At 38.9% G+C, this 19,270-nt stretch overlaps 1 protein-coding gene across 1 annotated transcript in view; it reads left to right on the top strand.

Moving 5' to 3' along the window:
• Positions 1–9,691: 9,691 nt before the first annotated feature.
• TAFA5 (TAFA chemokine like family member 5) overlaps positions 9,692–19,270 on the top strand; it is a 336,033-nt gene continuing 326,454 nt past the window's right edge. Inside the window, 2 exon segments of the mRNA XM_066319083.1 lie at positions 9,692–10,117; positions 10,119–10,137. Of these exon segments, the coding sequence (XP_066175180.1) occupies positions 10,025–10,117; positions 10,119–10,137 (112 nt within the window). The 5' untranslated portion in view covers positions 9,692–10,024.

The raw sequence follows: 19,270 nt of genomic DNA, 5'->3' as shown, positions 1-19,270 counted from the left end.
CTTACATCAAAAATCCTATTTTAGATGATAGAAACAGATAGTGTTTGATGATGAACTGAGCATTTCAGCCCACTAGAAAAAACATTGGCAATTTCAACCCTTGTCTGTTCCTCAGCAATATCATTCAAGAGACAGCTTGTCTGCTTCTCAAAATAAGTCCATCAAGTTCACAGGTTGCAATTTGTACACTACAGTTTAGAGTAAACCAATAGTCTCTAATTTCCACTCAGGAAGGCAACAATTTTTTGAGGGCTTTCTTGGTTAGAGAAAGTTAGCTGATTTCTAAAAGAAAGGATACTGATACCAGAAACACCATTTCATCCTGCTCCAAAGAACAAATAGTTGAACTGGCAAATGAGAGAATGCAAAGGAACTACATTCTCTGAAAGTCCTGTCAACTCTAGATGAAAATTCCAGCTTTTAAATCTGCAGCTTTGCATGGCTTGTCATGATTTATTTTCCTGAGAAAATTTCCTACTATTCACTGATCAAACATATTCCTGGATGGTGAATTTAAGAATTCAAGTACTAGCTTACACTGAGCATATCTGAACTCACTGCATCAGACAGATGAGTTCTTAAAATGTTTGTATGCTATCTCACCTCCAAACAGAACACTTACAATATTTTATCAAAATTCTCTAGGCCTTTACAGAAAAAAAAAAAAAAAAACAAAAAACAAAAAACAAAAAAAAAAAAAAAAAAAAAAAAAAAAAAAAACCAAACAAACAAACAAAAAAAACCCCAAAAAAAACAACAACCAACCAAAATACATTAATAATTAGTGTTTCCAGCAGCAACTAAGGCAACAAGAAACATTTAAACCATTATCAAAGAGCTGCTCAGAAAATGTATTGGCTTCATTATCAACAGAATTCAGCTCTCAAACATAATCTTGTATTCCACCTCCAGACAATACCACCTATTTCTTCTCATATAGTTAGGTTTGTGAAGAAGGGGCAAGATTTCCAGAAAAAGCCAAGAAGACATAGCCTCATACGCCTTTACATCTCCAGTGAGTGTGTTAAAACGTCCAAGGAAATAAGGACTTACACAGCAAATCCATAGGTGCCTTCAGAGAACACCCCCTGACAAACAGGATCATGCAGTTGCCAGATCTGCAGTGATGCTTTTTTCTCTTTAATGGGTACTTGCTGACTATATATACAAAGTATAGTATATTTTGATTTCTGTGCAGGGAAGCTAACTAACACAGGACAGAAAAAAAATACAGAAAAAGGACAGACAAAAAAAATAGATTTTTGTGACTGTACACTTCTCAAGGCATGTATGTGTCAAGTGAGCAAGTTATCAAATTGTAGTATGTCACTGAAGGAAAAAAAGGAGAGGCAAATTAGATTTAAAAAAAAGACAAAATGAAATAAATTCTCAAGCAAGTAACATATTTTTCCTCATTTTAAATACATTGTGAAATAATTGTCTGTGTTATTTTTCATGTAATCAAAAGCAGATTTTTCTGGACACTTTGGAACAGGCATTGAAATCAGTGTCCCTTTTGCCTGATTGCACAAAATTAAACTAGACCTAACTCACAACAGATCTGATTAATAATTTATGTAGTTTCCAAGACAGAAATTTGTTCATAGTCATGATTTCACATTCCTCTCATTTTCTATCTATTTGCTGTAATGAAAGCAATTTACCATATTTGGATGTATTTCAGGTTTGGTTGCTATTTCATGTTCTGATTTCTTTCCTAATTTTTTAAAATAAATCACCTCCTAAATTATCCATTTATGAAAGTTATTTGTTTTTTGTTCTTGCTGTCAAATCCAGTATATTACATCACGGTAGCCCAGGTAATGACTCACTTCTGAATGATTTGGTAATTTGCTAAATTCCAGACACTTTTATAATAGCACTTAAGATACCCCCTCTCAATTTTTTTTTTTTTTTTCTGAACTAGTAAAGGTTGCTAAGTGACAGGAATGTACTTATCTGCCACATCAGTTGCAGACACTTCAATGCAAAGAAACAACTTTACACACCCACATCATAAAAAATAAACATTTTATTAGTACATGCTATGAAGAGATGCAGTTTATTTTAGCCCAACTTTAGATGTGATATTTGGACTTGCATGACAACAGTAAAGTGGGGTTTTTTTCCAATATCTATATTTTTAGGATCTAAATGAAAACGCAGTAATTTTACAAAAAGTTAATTTAATCTCTTGGTCATCCTACAACTACTATTTCTTCAAAAAAATGGCACACACATTTCAAGAGGATATAATATTGGTGTCCTTTTTTAATAAAAAATACACACTTGTCTTTGACACAAAATAGAATGAAAATGCACCTTTAAGTATTACTTTTCAATTGCTTTTCTGCATTTTAGTGTAAAGTCTACAAATAAAATTCAGTCAGGATGATAATGTGGATGTTGTGACACTTCATCAAGTTATACAGACAGGTATAAAAATGTTTTGTATTGGCAACATATTCCCACTGTCACTTTCTTGCTTGTTTTAAATGTTTGGCTTTGCACATAATTGGACAGGTTAATACAGCTGTCAGTGAACAACTTCATAGATTTTGTTTTACAGGGTGAGGATTTCCCATAACTTATGAAAGCTTTCCTGTTAAATCAAAACCATGTACAGCTTTTCAAACTGTATCTATATCACACAATATCTTTGGCAGGTAATTAAAGTTAAGAAAAAATCCCCAAACCCAGCTAAATTAATAATGGCTACCAAAAACAAAAAGAAAAAAAAAAAAGGGGAAAAAGCCCCCAAAACAATCAAAAACAAAACCCCACTACTAACTGCTACCTCGTTCAAAAAAAGAAGATCACTAAAAAGGCACAATCTACAAGTAATAATGTTGAAGTTTTACATTTGTAAAAATAAACAAAAGTACTCCTTTGTGAAAATACATGCCACATAGACAATACAATGCAATAAAGCAACATGACTTAGACTTGGTCAATGGCTCCCCTCTAAATATATTTTGGCTATGTATCAACAGAATTTTTATTAAGAACCTGACTGTTACTGATCATAATAAAGGTTCTTTCACGTACATATATTGGTTTAGATAGACAGGTATCTGCCAGGGAAGATTGGAGTCTTCCTTGGAATGTAAGCCCCCTCTTCCCCTTTCCAAATTATTATAAATTTGCAATTAAAAGGCTGTCAGGCAAAGATTTTGGGAACAGGTGTAGCAATTCTTTACTAGGAGTATTAAACATACAAATGCTGTAGTACAGAAGAATAAGCAAACAAACAAGAAACCCTAGGAAACCTTGACAGAGTCAGAAATACAACCTGACACCCTGCTAATCAGGATGTTGGCATCAGTCTAAAAGTCGGCCCTCCTGGAGTGGCAGATGTGGTCCTGTTGGAAGCAGAGAAAAAAGGGTCCAGAGATAGGTCCAGTCTTCCTTTGGGAGTCCTGTGGGAACACTGGATGTCTGGTGACACTTGTGGCTCCTTTTCATTTATGTGGAAATGGTTTGGCTCCTCCTCCCTGGGTAGAGCATCTCCCAATGGGATGATGTAATGTGTCATGTCATTGGTGAGCTTTAATGGCCCATTAACAGGAGATATCCCCATGGGGGTAGTGGAAGAATGAACAGAGATAAGAAACAATGCCACATCCAGTTTTAACAGCTGGTTTGTTATCAGAGAAGGCAGTCACCCCCTCCCTTCTTTATCACAACCAGATAAAGAAAAAAAATATCTCCTCAACCCGGTTTCAACAGATGGAATAGAATAAACTTTTTTTTTTTTTTTTTGGTTACAAAACCCAAGACAATGTATCAAATTATTTCTCTACAAATTTTAAAGTACTCTGAAAAGAAAGACTTTCATTGAACAAGTGAGTGAGAACTAGGTTTCTTATCCCACAGTTTCAGATGTATGCAGTTCACTGCCATCTAGATTAAAATATGATTTCTGTTATTGAAAGACTGAACTATCTAAATTATAATTTCACAATGAATTAGGCATGCAACTACACACTGTCTCTCTTTCTCCCTTCCTTACTCCTTCTTAGTTCACAAATATGATGATTTCCTGCTTCATGTAAATCCATAGCAAAAACTTCCCTACTAAATAGATGGTCAATATTCCAGGCACTAAACAGGTATTAAAAAAAAAAAAAAAATCATTGAGGCCTGTGTCTAGATAAAACATTTTTTCCAAAAAGGCCTAAGATCAGTAAATACAAAGATAGAAATCTTCTCACAAAATATAACTAAAACTATTATTTTTCTTTTTCTATCTTCTTACAGATTTTAATCTATATCCCCTGGCTGGTCTTCATCTCAAGGAAGATGAAGAAAACTGCAATTCTGTTGCATTCTTTCTTATTTATATTTGCTATGATTGTTAAAGATGTGCTGTGGATTTTTATAAGAAGACATATAGAGTTCTTTAATTAATTTGTTGAAAATATAAATTATTAAATAAAGTTGAGGAACTTAGTTTCTTAGTATTAAGTTCTACTCCTCTACCTTTGAAAATTCTTTTGATATATAACAACATGCTTATATTACACAGCTCTTGTGTGCAATTCCTGTTTTTAACATTGTAAAAAAGTTTTAAATACTGCTATTCTTTTACATCTTTTCTGCTCATATTTATCTAAAAATTAACAAATTCAATCAACGATGTTCATTCAGATATTCTGTTATTTCCTTGAAATCAAAATTTAGAATCAAGTGAATATTTTTATTTTATTCCAAGCAATAACTCAGTTCTTGGCTTGAATATTATTGATTGTAATTCTCTCTGAAGTATATTGAAACTGCAATGCCATGTAATTTACCTACAATTTATTTAAACCTTCTATTTTCAAAGCAAATAAGCACATTCAAAAAGAACAGGTCTCTCTGTAAAGACCTGAAGAACATTATCTACTTTCTGCCATGCAGATGCACATGCTTGATGCTAAATGAATATTAATATTTATCCTCTGTAGGTTATCCTCTCACCTGTAATAGAGGTCAACATTGCTACACAGGCTTCACAGGTCTGACATCTTAGCAGAAAGCAGTGATGCATACACACATCATGGACAAACTCTGACATAGATACAGCTTACAATAGGCTTCAAACTATGCCCTTTCTAGTAAATGGATATATTTTGCTTATATTTCAGTTGGACCAATGGCACAGCCTATCTTAGTAAAGTGCTTACATATTATTTTAATTTCCTTGCAAATATTAACTCTTCCAATAACAGTGGCCAAATGAGACATCTGTGTCTGATTGTATAGGAACATATCTGATTTCTGAAAAGGGTATTTCACTTTGATATACAGCTTTTAACTTGAGTTTTTATTTTCTATTTTGCTTTCAGACATCTATCCATTACTTTAATCACTGTTTCTTACATTTCTGCACACAGGTCTGAATACTGGTGTCCAGCTCTGGGCCCTCAGTTCAGGGAGGACATTGACACGCTTGAGCAACGAGGCTGGTGAGGGGCTTGGAGCACAAGCCCTGTGAGGAACCACTGAGGGAGCTGGGGTTGTTTAGCCTGGAAAAAAGGAGACTCAAGAGGTGACCTTATCACTTTCTACAACTTCCTGAAAGCTGGTTGTGGTCAGGTGGGGATTGGTCTCTTTCTCTAGGCAGCAACAGACAGAACGAGGGGACGATATCAAGCTGTGTCAAGGGAAATATAGGTTTGATATTAGGAAAAAAGTTTTTTACAGAAAGGGTAATAAAGTATTGGAATTATCTAACTGGGGAGGTGGTGGATTCACGATCTCTAGATGTGCTTAAGAAAAGACTAGATATGAGACTGGGTGCCATGGTTTAGTTGAGGTTAGGGTTGGGTTGGACTTGATCTTGGAGATCTCTTCCAACCTAATGATTCTGTTATTCTGTGATTCTTGGGAGACTAAGGAGGTGATAAACATTCTCCTTGAAAATCCAAGTGTGGGAAACATATCAAGAAAGGGGCAAGCAAATTAATTTGAGATCATATTCTGCCACTCCTTCCTTAAGCAAGACTTTACATTGCGAATAATGTCACTATAGGGTGAAATACCTTTCAATGCAACACCGTGCAGACCAGCCAGGCCATTACTGGAGATCAACATACATCTACAGAACAAATCAGCAGTGATCTAAAATTACATTTTAAGAGTGGTTTTAAGTCTTGCCTTTGACAATCAAATCAGAATGTAATGTTTGAAAATCTTTCTTAATTTAAAATTTCTTTGTAAAACTATTACACGTAGTTGTATAGAAACACAAAGGCCCCAGCTCAGCGGTTCTTGTATTCAGTGAGTGGTGCCTTACTTTCTGAGTAATTGAGTAGTTCTCCAACACGGGAATTAACCTGAATTAAGTGAAGGATATCAGTTTTCAGAATTATCAAAGCAAGATTTCAGCTACTGTATGAACCCTCAAGCTCTGTTTAGGTGAACATGAATGTTTAGGTGTAATCATGATTCCCTCTCCTCAGATTGAAAGCTGGATGTATTTCCATGGGAAATCTTCTTGTCTAACCACAACTTCTTAGGTAAACTGTAATATTTACTATATAACATTCAGTGAACTCTACTGAAAGGTATAGTTGCTTATATACTTCTACAAATGTCCCTTATTTTAGAGTTTTTTAATCTTTAGAGTTTTTTAATCCATACTCTTTAGAGTTTTTTAATCCATACATCATACTTTATAACTAATTTCAAGATACTTGTGCTTTTTCTTTATAGTAATTTTAAAAATATATTATTGAACTGGACATTTATTACAGCTATAATGGAGATAATTTTTTTTTCAAAAATACAGAAAACTGCTTAATTTATACGTTAGTCCTGGAATTGCAGTAAACAGCAGCACAACATGCAGAGGCATTTTTGTTGCTTAACACTTATTTACATTTAGTCTGAGAATAGGATTTTGAAAGTCCTACTTTTTCAAAAAACTCATGAAGCTGTACAACTTTAAAACATCAAATTGAAGTAATACTTCAGGATTCCAAGGGGGACGACAAATTTATGTTGACTTAGAAGAAAAATACAGTGCGTAAGTTAGGGGATGGAAGGTGATACAAAGATTTCATCTCTACATGTAAACTCTCTTTTAATGATATGAGGAAGAAGAATACAGCTCAGTGTGTTGTCTTAATGCTTGAGTTGTGCTCTATTCTAGTTTTCAAATATACTAGAAAACAAATTGCCATGAAAATAAGGGAAAAGAAAGCCACATCTTGGAAAGAGATGTTCTAGTACTGAAATATAGTTGTACCCAAACACTAGTTAAGATTTTATCCCTGAAGCATGTTTGAACACATTAATCAATTGTCCTACCAGTTCAGTTCAGTTCAGTTCTCTTCTGGTAGAAAATCTTCTCTAAAATCAAAGTGACTACATTGGCAATGTCCTCATGGAGCAAAACTGAACTTAGTCACAAGTATCTAATCAAATGCAGCTGTACTAAAAAGGTCCTTACAGTCCTGCCTTGTGAATATTGCATCATTCATATGCCACTTTAAGTCTAGAGTGTTTAAATGGCAATCAGACAAACCTGGGGATTCTGAAGGAATATGGATCAGCTTTCTCATGGCATTTCAATTATGCAAGTGTGAAAAACAAGTTCCACTCTTTTTAAAAAAAATTGTAAGTTTAATTAAGAAAATAGACAAATTAGGAGACAGAATAAGCGAAGCCTCTTGGCTGAAGGGGTTTGGCACAAGGTCTGCCCAAAGCCCACCTCACCCTTTTAGGACTTCTATCTTTAAGGAGTGCTGTGTTGAGTATTCAATAGATGCTAATCAAACATTCTTCTTTTGATCAGTTTTAAGTATTCCTGATTATTTTATCTAATAGATTTGTTTTGTGGGTGGCTCCACTCAGTCTGGTTACATGGGTGCAAATTTTCTTCTGATGTCCTCTGTTTTTTTTAATTTGGATAAGAAAGCAGAAAGATAACAGTTTTTTTTATGAAGGGTCATAAGGTTACCCCCCCCTCCCATAACTTCTGGCTTGGTGGTTTAGAGGTTACAAAGAAGAGATTAAAAAAAAAAAAAAAACCAAAAAAAAAACCACAAAAAAAACCTCTCAGTCTTAACTCTCTGGTATAATCAGAAAATACACATCCACTACCCTTCTAAACTCTTACTAATAAAATATAATACAGTGTAATTATACTTATAGTAGTCATGTAATATTTGCGAAAAGCCAATTCCATAATATACATTTTTAACACAAGTAAAACACAGGAGGAGATAATGGGACATTTTGTGACCAAGGTCCTCATCTACTCTGCCAATCCTGCCTGTACTTGGAACACGACTACCTTCTGCAGAACTTAAAATATTAATTTGAAGACATTGCTATGGAGACTCTGAACAGAAAAGCTCGACTACCTGGTCCCTCTTAAAATATTTAAGCTTTTTATCATAAGGGATACTGGCACACACGTGAACTTAAGCCCTCTAAAGTGGGTTTCATACCGACCGATGTGTTGCTGCCATTTCAGCGACAGAAACCGCGTGCCAACAGCAGTCCCCATAAGGACCGCAGATGGATACACAATGAGGAATTGTATCCTTTAGCATCTATGCTCGTGTCGAGGCGCAATACATCGCGGAGATTTCGAGCGGCACCGTGCAGGTGAGGGGACTGGGAGTGACAATTCTCCTTCTGTCGAGAGCAAAGATTCCCGGAGGGGCTCGGGGCGGGCACCGCCTCCGCCCCCGGCCCGGCGGCTCCCCTGCGCATCTCTCCGCCGGCGGCCGCGGGCACACGCTGGGGCCGGAGCGGCTCTGCCCCGCCGAGGCACAGGGCTCGGCCCCTGCCCGCCGCTCCCACCGCAGGCCCCCGGGGCTGGCAGCAGCCTCTGCGGGGACGGGGACAGCGGCCCCGCGGCTCCTCCCACCCTAAACCCGGCGGGGACCGCCCCGGGAGCAGGAGCGGGCGGCGGGAGCGATGCGAGCCCCGGGGCGGGCGCTGCTCCGGCGGGGACGAGCGAGCGGAGCGGAGCGTGGGAAGGAGCGCTCTGCTCGGAGCGCTGAGCACCTGTGGGCGTGACCGCCGGCCCCCTCCTCCTCCTCCCGCTTCCCTTTACTTGAAGGGCCGGCGCTGCCGTAGCGGCAGAGGCTGAGAGCCGAGCGGGCGGCGCACGGAGGGAGGAGACCCGCTGCCCACCCTCCGCCTGGAGTGTCCCGGCCGCCTGTGGCGCCTCCGCCCCGTCGAGCCGCAGGAGCGGTCGGGAGGGGAGCTCAGGCTGGACAGGCCGCGGGGGGCCGGGGCTGTGCTCGCCCTGCGGGCGCCGGGCCGGGGCGCGGATCGCCCTCTCAGCGCGGAGCTGCCCGGCGGGCGGGCGCGGCGGCCCCGGGCTGCGCTCGCCCCTCGGCCGGCCCCGGGCTGCGCTCGCCCTCGGCGGCCCCGGGCTGCGCTCGCCCCTCGGCGGCCCCGGGCTGCGCTCGCCCCTCGGCGGCCCCGGGCTGCGCTCGCCCCTCGGCGGCCCCGGGCTGCGCTCGCCCCTCGGTGGCCCCCGCGGCCATGCTGGGCTGGGCCGGGGGCCGGCGGCGCCCTGAGCCGGGGGTCGCCGTAGAGCCGCGGGCGGCGGGCGCGGGAGGCGCCGCGTTAGCACCGCCGGGATCCGCGCTCCGCCTGCGGGGGCCGCCCCCGGCCGGGGGGAGGCGGGGGAAGGACGGCAAAGCGGAGCAACTTCTGCGAATTAAAACCGGGAAGGAAATATAAGAAGAGGCTCGTTCGTGGGGACGTCTTCGAAGCTCAGTACTACGCGAGGCATCGAAGCCGCAGTGAAGCCCTCCATGCTGGCCGAATCCCATCACAGTGACAGGAGGGAAGCTGGCTCTGGCCGCTGTTCCCCAGCCCCGCGTGCATTAGAGTCGCTTTGGCTTCTGGCTGGAAGATGATTCCTGCAACAGGACCGTGTTGCTGATGATGAGCAGCAGAGTCGTTGGAAGATGCCTTCCTTGAGGATTACACGTGGAGCAAGGCCATCAGTCAAGGGGAGAGCTGGCTGGTGAAACTGTCTGACTTTCCCCCCACCGGGGAAGTGGCTTCAATGGCTCCATCTCCCAGGAGAAGCAGTAGGAAAGATGCCAGCGCCTTGCCAAGCATGTCCTCAACTTTCTGGGCTATCATGATCCTGGCTAGTCCTCCTAATCGCTTACTGCAGTAAGTACATATTTGTCCTGGTGCTTTTGCTGGGCATAAATCTACACCCTTCCCGCGTGAGGGAACAGGTCGGGTGAAGGCCAAGCTCTGAAGCTGGCAGGCACAGGTACTGTGCCTTAGACTTGCCTCTCAGCACATCTCTCCCCACTCACTCCCCTGGGGCAAAGCAGGTGGACCGGCACTTCAATACTGCTGCTTCTCAGGAGAGTGAGGTATCAGATTGTAGATGTAGCTTTTCCAGTCCAAAGAGTAACATCTCTTGGATTTTAGAAACAAACTTTCTAGCGGTAGGAGCCCTGATCACTTCACTGTTTATTATCAGGTGTTCACTGTTTATTGTCAGATGTTACCGGGTTCCTCTGCTGCTGCTCCCTCCGCATACACACTCTCTTAACTCTGTCCACCTTCCATGAAGAGCAGCTGATGTGCTTATGTTCATTCTTTTGGGAAGCACGTACTTCATCAAGTGACAGATGTCTTAACATCCCTGGCATCATTTGTGATCCTCTGTAATTCCATGGGAGCAAATCTTGGCATTTCCTTAGCATATCCTCAGCAGTTTAGTAAGCCCATGTTGCCTGTTTTAGAGCTGCATCTCAGGTTATCAGTAGAGTTTTTATATTCTTTTTTCAGGCTTGATAGATTTTCCATTAATTACACTGTTGCAGGTAAGGTATCTGTAAAAATCAAGTACTTGGACTATAAATGCTTTTAAAGGTCTTTATTTTTTCCTGCTCTTTTGTTTGTTTGGGTCATTTTTTGGTTTTATTTGTTTTGCTTTCATCTAGGATCATTTTCAGGCAATTATATAATGTAAATGAAGTTAATGCCCATATTTCAAGTTAGAGAATACAAGTTAGTCCATAGCGCCTGAGTGGGAAACTTGCAAAGAGAACAGAAAAAGCAGGTTTTGTACGATAATAAAAAACACACAATTTATCAGGAAGGACCCACACAGCTTTGCCAAGATGAATCTACACTGTATATTTCCCACCCTGAGCTGAATGGGGTCTGTAATTTACCCATGGTGCATATTGCTTTCATTAGCTGAAGCATAAAAGATTTTTGCACTAGGCTTGTCTTGTTGAGCTGTAATAGGTGTAGGCTGTGATGAATAGGAAATAGATGCTGGTTTGCAGGAGCATACCTGCTGCATTTCTTAACCCTCTATTCCATTCCCTCCAACTGTATTACATTGGCCATTTTTCTGTGTGTGTGTTCTGGGTTTGTTTCTTTTTTCTTTTTTTTTTTGAAACAAGATTGTAATTGGTTAGGAGAATCTTTAACTCACTTTTGTTTTGCGTATTGCAGGAGCCCTTTATACTGATGACACTGAACGTGGATTATTCCAAAAAGGATAACATATTTTGTGATATTTTTTTTTTGTGATGTAGCACATTTTGCATTACACTGCTCATTAATAAAATCATATTAAACAGGCCACACTTTCAATAATATAATTTTGTACATAATGCTATATTTAATGTGTGATGTAGAGGAATACTATACAAAATTGTGAGTTTTAGAAGAATTTGTTGTATTATGGGAGTGCATAATGCAGAATGAATAGTTCTACTGTAAAGAGAAGTCAGTTTGATATTAGTGATAGAAAATATTTTGTTCAGTTTGTGCTAGAAGTGTCCAAAGAGTCACAACTTCTTATGAGAAGATTTGAGATCTTCTGTGCATATATTTTTGATCAGCATGGCCTCAAAAAGAGTTAACCATGAGCTCTGACACTTTAAAAATTACTTATTTTCAGCAATGAGAAATCTGACAATGTTTTGTCCTAAGGAATGTAATGATCCATTTGAATTGTTACATATTGTTCATTGTTTATTTTTTGCATTGTTTACTGATGAAAAGTACAAATGTTGGCCGATAATCTGAAGGCATTTTCTAGTGTGCTTAAAGACCACTTTTGAATTAGTTCTCTCAGCCAGTGTAGATGATGTTCCTGAAATATGTAGTACGCTCTTCATTTCATATAGCACTGAAAAGCACCATGCTGCTTAAAATATTCAGTGTCAAAACACTCCACCATTAATGTAATGCTTCACTGATTTGACAATTGCAATTCCAAATGTTAATGAAGCATCATGAACATTTTCTCTAGTGGTAGTATTTGAGACATTGGAAAAAATGGGTTTTCTCGGTGAAAAATCAAGATAGAAATAGCTTCACAGCTTCACTTTTTTCAAAGTAAAGCACCACTTCAGAATTTATGAATTATTTCAAAAATCAGGTGGAGTTTAATCTTTTCAAGCCTTTTTTTTTTTATTTTTTTTTTTTAATCTGATTCCTTTTTTTTTAAAGAAAAGCAGATCTGGGTGTTGGGGGGACATGATGACTTTTAAAAATGCTTGAAAAATAACAGGATTGCCATATTTATTAGGAAGTAAAAGGAAAGAATTTGACTATGTAAGGTGGTCTCTATTTTCCCCCACACCTTATTGTCAGGTAAATGGAAATATAACAATAAAGATGAATGTATTATCAAACTAATTACAAGATCCTCATATTTTATTATCTCTCATTGTATCATTCTACTGAAAACCATCCCTGCAGCCTCCAAAACAATCTCTAGAAAATAACTTTTCCATTTTTTCTTTCTTAATAACACTGTAAATAATTTTTTTATCCATCTTGACTATTTCCATTTTTCATCTGTTAGTCTGACAAAGCTCATTTCTGAATCGGTTATTTGAACATTTGCTTCTCCTTCTCTTAATTACTTTGTGAATCTTTGTTTCTGGAAGTGTATTTGCTGTACAATAGTCATCCCTATTACTGGGAGCATCCAGTAAGCACCATACTCTTAAGTTCCACTTGACATATAAGCATATTTATAAAGAATGTTCTGGATGTGCATGTACAACCCAGAAGACTTTCATTTATACTTTAGTATCTGAAGCCCAGTTATATTCCTATTGATGTGGTAAAATTATAAACTGATAATTTTTTCTTTCTTAAAAGTTTAGATCATACTTAGGGATAATGGCTCCATCCTATGGTGGAAGAGAAACCTGCATCAAATCAATTAGGTTAGTTGCTATAGTGATAAATATAATGCAATATTCTCTATCTGAAGGAAAATGGTCTGATGTGGTAGGCTCTCAACAGGGGAAGACAAAAACAAAGTAGTAGAAATAGGCTGTTTATGGTCCTTGGTGTGGCCTACAAGGAGTTATTTTACTAAACAGAAGCATCATTAAATGCAAAAACAGCCTCAGAAGGCTCTCCTGGTAAAGGGTGGGTGCACCTTGGTGGCATTCAGAGTTAAAAGACTTGTGACACTTTTGCATTCCAGACATGTATCTCACATACTTGTTTAATGAATGAACAGTAATAAATCAGAGAGAAGCACCTACAGTGAATACCTCACACTGTGTTTTTTACTGTTGTAAAGGTGAAATGAATAGTTGAGGGTTTTTTTCTTCTTCGTAACTGGAGTATGCATTTTACCATGTTAGAAAGTTTGGTCAAATTAGGGAAATTCTATGTGGTATTACAGCTGCCTGCTACATCAGGAATCTAAATAACATAGTTTTAATTCAGAACGGCTTTTTAGTGCATTTATTCACTTCACTATAAATACTGAGTAGCTTTTTATATGTAAATGATAACTTTTTAAGCAATATATGAATCAGCTTTTAGCAAAGTTGTGGCTGTTTTAAGCTTTTACTTTTCCTTTTCTTTGTACTGTTTTTTAAGGCTAAGGAGTAGAACATTAGAGCCCTGTGCTGTTCTGTTAAAATATTTCTATGGGTGAGTAAATGGGATTTTTTTGAAAGGAGCTACCAAAACTGAATGGTACTTGGAAAATTGACCTTCTTGCTTTGAGTACTGTGTGTAGAAGAGAGCAGTACGAAACCCAGCAATTATGCTTACTAAATGGTGATAGTACTAGGAAAAAGGAATCCAAAAGTTCAAAATGCTAAGCATTTTCCATAATGTAATACAGAGATATTTTTTGCTGTTGCTGAGCAGGGCTCACACAGAGCCAAGGCCTTTTCTGCTTTCCTTATTGCCACACTGGTGAAGAAACTGCAGGTACATGGCAGGTTAGTAGGAGACACAGTCAGGACAGATCACCCCAACACCCCAAAGGGATGTTCCAGACCATGTGACAGTGTATGAAATGGGGAGGACAAGGAGGGGGGGTTCTGAGTGATGGTGTTCATCTTCAGTGACTTCATTGTTGTACATGATGGAGCCCTGCTTTCCTGGAGATGGCTGAGCACCTGCCTGCCCATGGGAAGGGATGAATTAATTTCTCATTTTGCATTGCCTGTGTGCACGGCTTTTGCTTTCCCTGTTAAACTAGGTTTATCTGAACACGTGAGTTTTCTGGCTTTTACCTTTCTGATTCCAGTCCTGCTCATGGGGAGTGAGCAAGAAGCTGCCTGGGGCTTGGTTCCTGGCTGGGATTAAGCCACAAAAAATATTGTATTATATCAATTATATTATATTAACCTCACCTTAAACTGAGATCCTGTTACATAGTAGGTAGACATGGCTCATTTGAGAAATACCTTTTCATTGTCCTGTTTTGGAGTTGTTTTCTGCGTAAAAGACATGGGCTACTATGGTCTCCAGGTCTTACTGTTTCCTTATTTGGGAGTGCCAGCAGGAGTGGCAGTTAACTGTGACTGTCACCTGTCTATAGCAGGACCTACCATATCACCATGCAAAGGCTACTGAACAGCTGTTAGATGCTAAATGGTTACTGCCCATTTATGTTGGATGCAAACAAGGCAGCTCTGAATGAAAGCCTACAGCTCCTTGTTAGTGATCTCTTATCATTCAGGTCCCTTCTTCTGTTTTCAAAACTGAAAACCACAGATTTTTTTAAAAAAACCTGCTTACCTGATCTGCAACTTTATTGTATTTTCTGCAGGAATTACTGTGTATGTGTTTTTCCCAATCTCTGCATGCAGGATGTGACATAGAGAGCAACTGTCATTAGTCAGGCTTTTTTCAGTCTAATATGTATCTAGAAAGGAAAAAAAATGCTTTTATTACATTAAATAGGAAAAGTAAAATATTAAAATCCTGTTTTTTTATGTAATGTCCCAGCTGCTCCTTTTGAAGCAGGCTTAATTTTTGTGATGAATCCAGTCCTTTGAACTTGATGGCATCTACAGCATGCTACCTGTCAATGTGAGTACCAAACTGACACTGAGATTGTCTCACCAGTTGTGTTGTCATCTGTCCAGATGATGTATCACATAGCAATCCCTGACATCAGCATAAGAAATGTCTTTTTACTCCTTTTAATATTGAATTTGACCATTTAAGGCTAAGTAAGCACCATCACAATTTCTCAAATGTGTTTGAATTCTGGAAATTCATGCTTCCCTTGCAAGTATAACCACTGATATGGATGGATAATGGAAAGTAGTTAGGGAGGAGAAACTAGAAGAAAATGGATATTTTCAATTAAATATGTGGTAGAGTTGTATTCCATGTCTTTCAGCAGGATTGACAAGACAAGAGATTGAGACCTCTTTGACAGGTTTTTTTTTCCTGCTGTTTGTGTAATGTACTAATTTTTTCTTATCATGTACTATGAAATCTGCATTGAGGGTGTGGAGTAGAGCCCCACTGCTCCAGCTGAGGGTGTAAACATGAGCAAGATTAGATTTTGTTTTACTGGAGTCCCGTTTATCTTTTGGTCTTTCTACTACTTCTTCAGTGGTATCAGTAAGGAAAGTCCTTCACTGAGCTTAGTCTTTAGGAGTGGATATTTTCCTACTCATTCTTCTCTGCTAGAAGGGGATGGTGCAAAATATCTTGGTTTTTAAGGTGTAATTTAGTGCTTTCTTAGAGAGTGCTCTAACCATATGGCTATTACATGAAAAAAATACCAAAACAAAACATTGACAGCTAGTCCAGCATCTGGCATGTCAAATATTGCTTATTAGAGATAATAAGCCTTGAATGTTGTCAGTAACTCAAAAATGCTTGGATACTGTGCTTCATATAGAAGTTTTAGACATATAGGCAAATCCAAGCAGGTTTGGTTAGCCACAGTCTTCCTGGTCTGCTTATTCTTTGTTGCTAAATTCAAACTAGAATGTTTCCATGCTTAATCTCATGTTTGATCAGGTGTGTTGTTCCACTGCTGGGCTGGGAATCTACTTAATATTTTCTGTGTTTAAATCTAAGTTAGACTGCTTTTTGCACAGATGGTTGGCAAATTTGCTTATTGTGGATGTTTTGGAAGTCATCTCTTCATGGATATGCTTTTATGTTAGCCCTACAAATAGGAAAATGTTATGTGGTGACTATTTGAAAATATATGAACCGTATTTAGACTATGTTTTCCAATATTTTTGGTATAGAGGTTTATTTCAAAGATTTTGTGCATGTTTTTTTCAATAAAAGGACTGTTCATTAATAACAAGTAAAATGGTAGAGGGTTTTGCATTTATGTGATGATCTTTGGATCTCTTCCAAACTGTGTGGCCTGTGTATTATTTTGATCTCTGAATGGACTGCTTCTTTGGATGTCTTCCTTCAAACACTTGATTGCTCTCAGATAAGAGGAAATCATCTAACTGGGCTGAGGAGTATGGCTATATTTTTTAAAGGGGTCTCTGAGCAACAACCCCTCTGGTTTTCTCCTGAGTAGCATCCAGTTACTCAATATCATCTGTGTTTTTGCATGTCCTAACACTTCACTTCATTGCCTGTGGTGCAGTACAGCAATAAGGAAGTTGCTTCTCCAGAAGAAAGTGTTATTTATTTTGCCAAATTACATGCTGTTATTGGAGAAAACATAAACTAAATGTAGAGAGACCTGTAACTTCAATTTTTCCTGTTACAATGCCCTTCAAGGCTGTAGGTTGGTGTGGCTTATTTATAGTTCTGATGGTTTTTTAGTTTGTTCATATATGTTTATATATTTTTGTACATTTCTGCCTTGTAAAATCATGGAATGCTATGTGATGGAAGGGGCCTTTAATGGTCAGCTAGTCCCAAACCCCTTGCCATGGGCAGGGGCACCTTCCACTAGACCAGGTTTCTCAGAGTCTCATCCAGCCTGATCTTGAGCATTTCCAGGGATGAGAGCTTTTCCAACCTGTTCCAGTTCCTCAACACTCTCACATTAGAGAGGTTCATCCTGGTATCTAATCTAAACCTCCCCTCTTGCAATTTGAGGCCACTAACACTAAAACGTTGCCCTTTATCCTGTCACTAAATGGCCTAAGAAATGGTCCCACTCCTAGGCTGCCTCATTCTCTTGCAGCCTGAGTTAACCTGTGCCTTTATCTTACCCTTGGCTTCAAGAATCCTCCTCCACTGTCCAATCTTGCTCTTCCAGAAAGAAAGTGTTTTAACAGGGCAGGATCTTATGATTTTAGGATCACTTACCTTACATAGCAAAGCATCCTTCTGCCTTTGCCTGCAATGGAAAGGAGCCATTTATGGTATGATCCCATTCTTCATTCTGATGTTTTGAAGGTCTGGAGCTGGGACTGTCTCTGGTTTTGTTTTGTGTGGAGGTTAATTCCAGAACATAGTTAACAGATGTGTTCTGTTTGTATTTTCTGTACCAGAAACTGAGTAAAAGCCCAGAACAGAGTGCCTAGGAGATTAGTAATATTTTAAACTGCAAGTTATGTTGGTTGGGTTAATTCCTGTTTTTTCATCCATTATAGGGGAGAATTGTAGTGACCAACTTTATTTAAGCATAACTGTAGAACCTGATGATTCTGTTATGTGTCGTCTGAGAGAAGGGTCCTTAATTCTTACAGAAATGAGAAATCACTACATATGGAAAAGAAAAATAACTACATATGAATGAAATCCAACAAAAAGTAAAGGGGAATTCTTTCTGAGTTCTTTTTAATTCTAGTATAATTTATGGTGGCTTTGATCTTTGCTCTTGGAAGTATTTTTTTTTTTTTCTGATTATAATATTGATCTTGACAAATGTGTTCTAAGAGATGATGCACTGACAAATAAAGATCCCTTTAACCCTGAATACCTCTATCACTCTTCATACCCTCAGCTGTCAATGTTCCTTTTAGTGGATATTTAATTTTTTCCATTGAACTAGACCAGTGCGAAGTTTGGCAGAACATCTTAGCCAGATGACAGAAGTGGGTTTAAGCTAAGCTGTTGCACTGTTCATTAAATGGTTCAGTTGAACACAGAAATGCTGAAAAGCTGTGGGAACAGTGGCTTCTGGCACTTCTGGCAGACCCAGAGGAAGCCCACAGAAGTGATCAGAGGGCTGAAGCCTGTGAAGAGCAGTGGAGAGAATTAGAGTTATTCAGCCTGGAGAAGAGAAAGCTTAGGGAAAACCTTGCTTACAACCTTGCAGTACATCAAGGATGCTTGTGAGAAAGATAGAGACAGATGTTTTACCAAAGCCTGCAATGATGGGACAAAGGGCAATAGTTTAAACTGAAGGAGAGTAGATTAACATGGGACATAAGAAGTTTTTTTTTTTTTTTTACTGTCAGGGAGGTTGCCCAGAGAAGCTGTGGATGCCCAGTCCCTGGAAGTGTTCAAGATCAGGCTGGATGGCACTTTGAGCAGCCTGGTCTAGTGGAAGGTGCCCCTGCCCATGGTAGCGTGAGCTGGAACTAGATCATCTTTAAGGGTCCCTTCCAACCCAAACCAGTCTATGACTTTTGTTCTCTTGCTTTAAAATAAACAAATATAAGTGTAACAGATACTGAGAATTTATCTGTTACTGGTAGCATTCTCTTGCATTACTGAAAGAGTTCACTGATTTCTCCTATTTTGAACCAAAGTGAACCTTTTATTTAATTATACTTTGAGTAGACACTTTTCTTCTGTGTTACCTAAAAGAAATGTAGCTGTTTCTATTATTTATTTTGTATACTGAACAAATTCCAATGCAGTTCTGTGTAGCTTGAATCATAAAAAAATAGAAAATTCTTTCCTAAATTGAACTTATATAATAACCAGAGTTATTATTGAAAATAATTTTGTTGGAAAGTATCAGAAAGGTTTTCCAGAGCTTTTAAAGTATCTACTGTCAGTAATGCTCTATTGAACATTCATTATAAGCTGAGAGTATATATGGCTTTGTGTATATATGTGTACAGTAAAAAAAAAAATCAATATTTAAATTTAAAAAAAAAGACTTTAA

Source organism: Sylvia atricapilla, chromosome 5, assembly GCF_009819655.1.
Source record: "Sylvia atricapilla isolate bSylAtr1 chromosome 5, bSylAtr1.pri, whole genome shotgun sequence".
Lineage (NCBI taxonomy): Eukaryota > Metazoa > Chordata > Aves > Passeriformes > Sylviidae > Sylvia > Sylvia atricapilla.
Note: the sequence above shows the minus strand (reverse complement) of the source record. Positions and strands in the feature narration are given on the sequence as shown.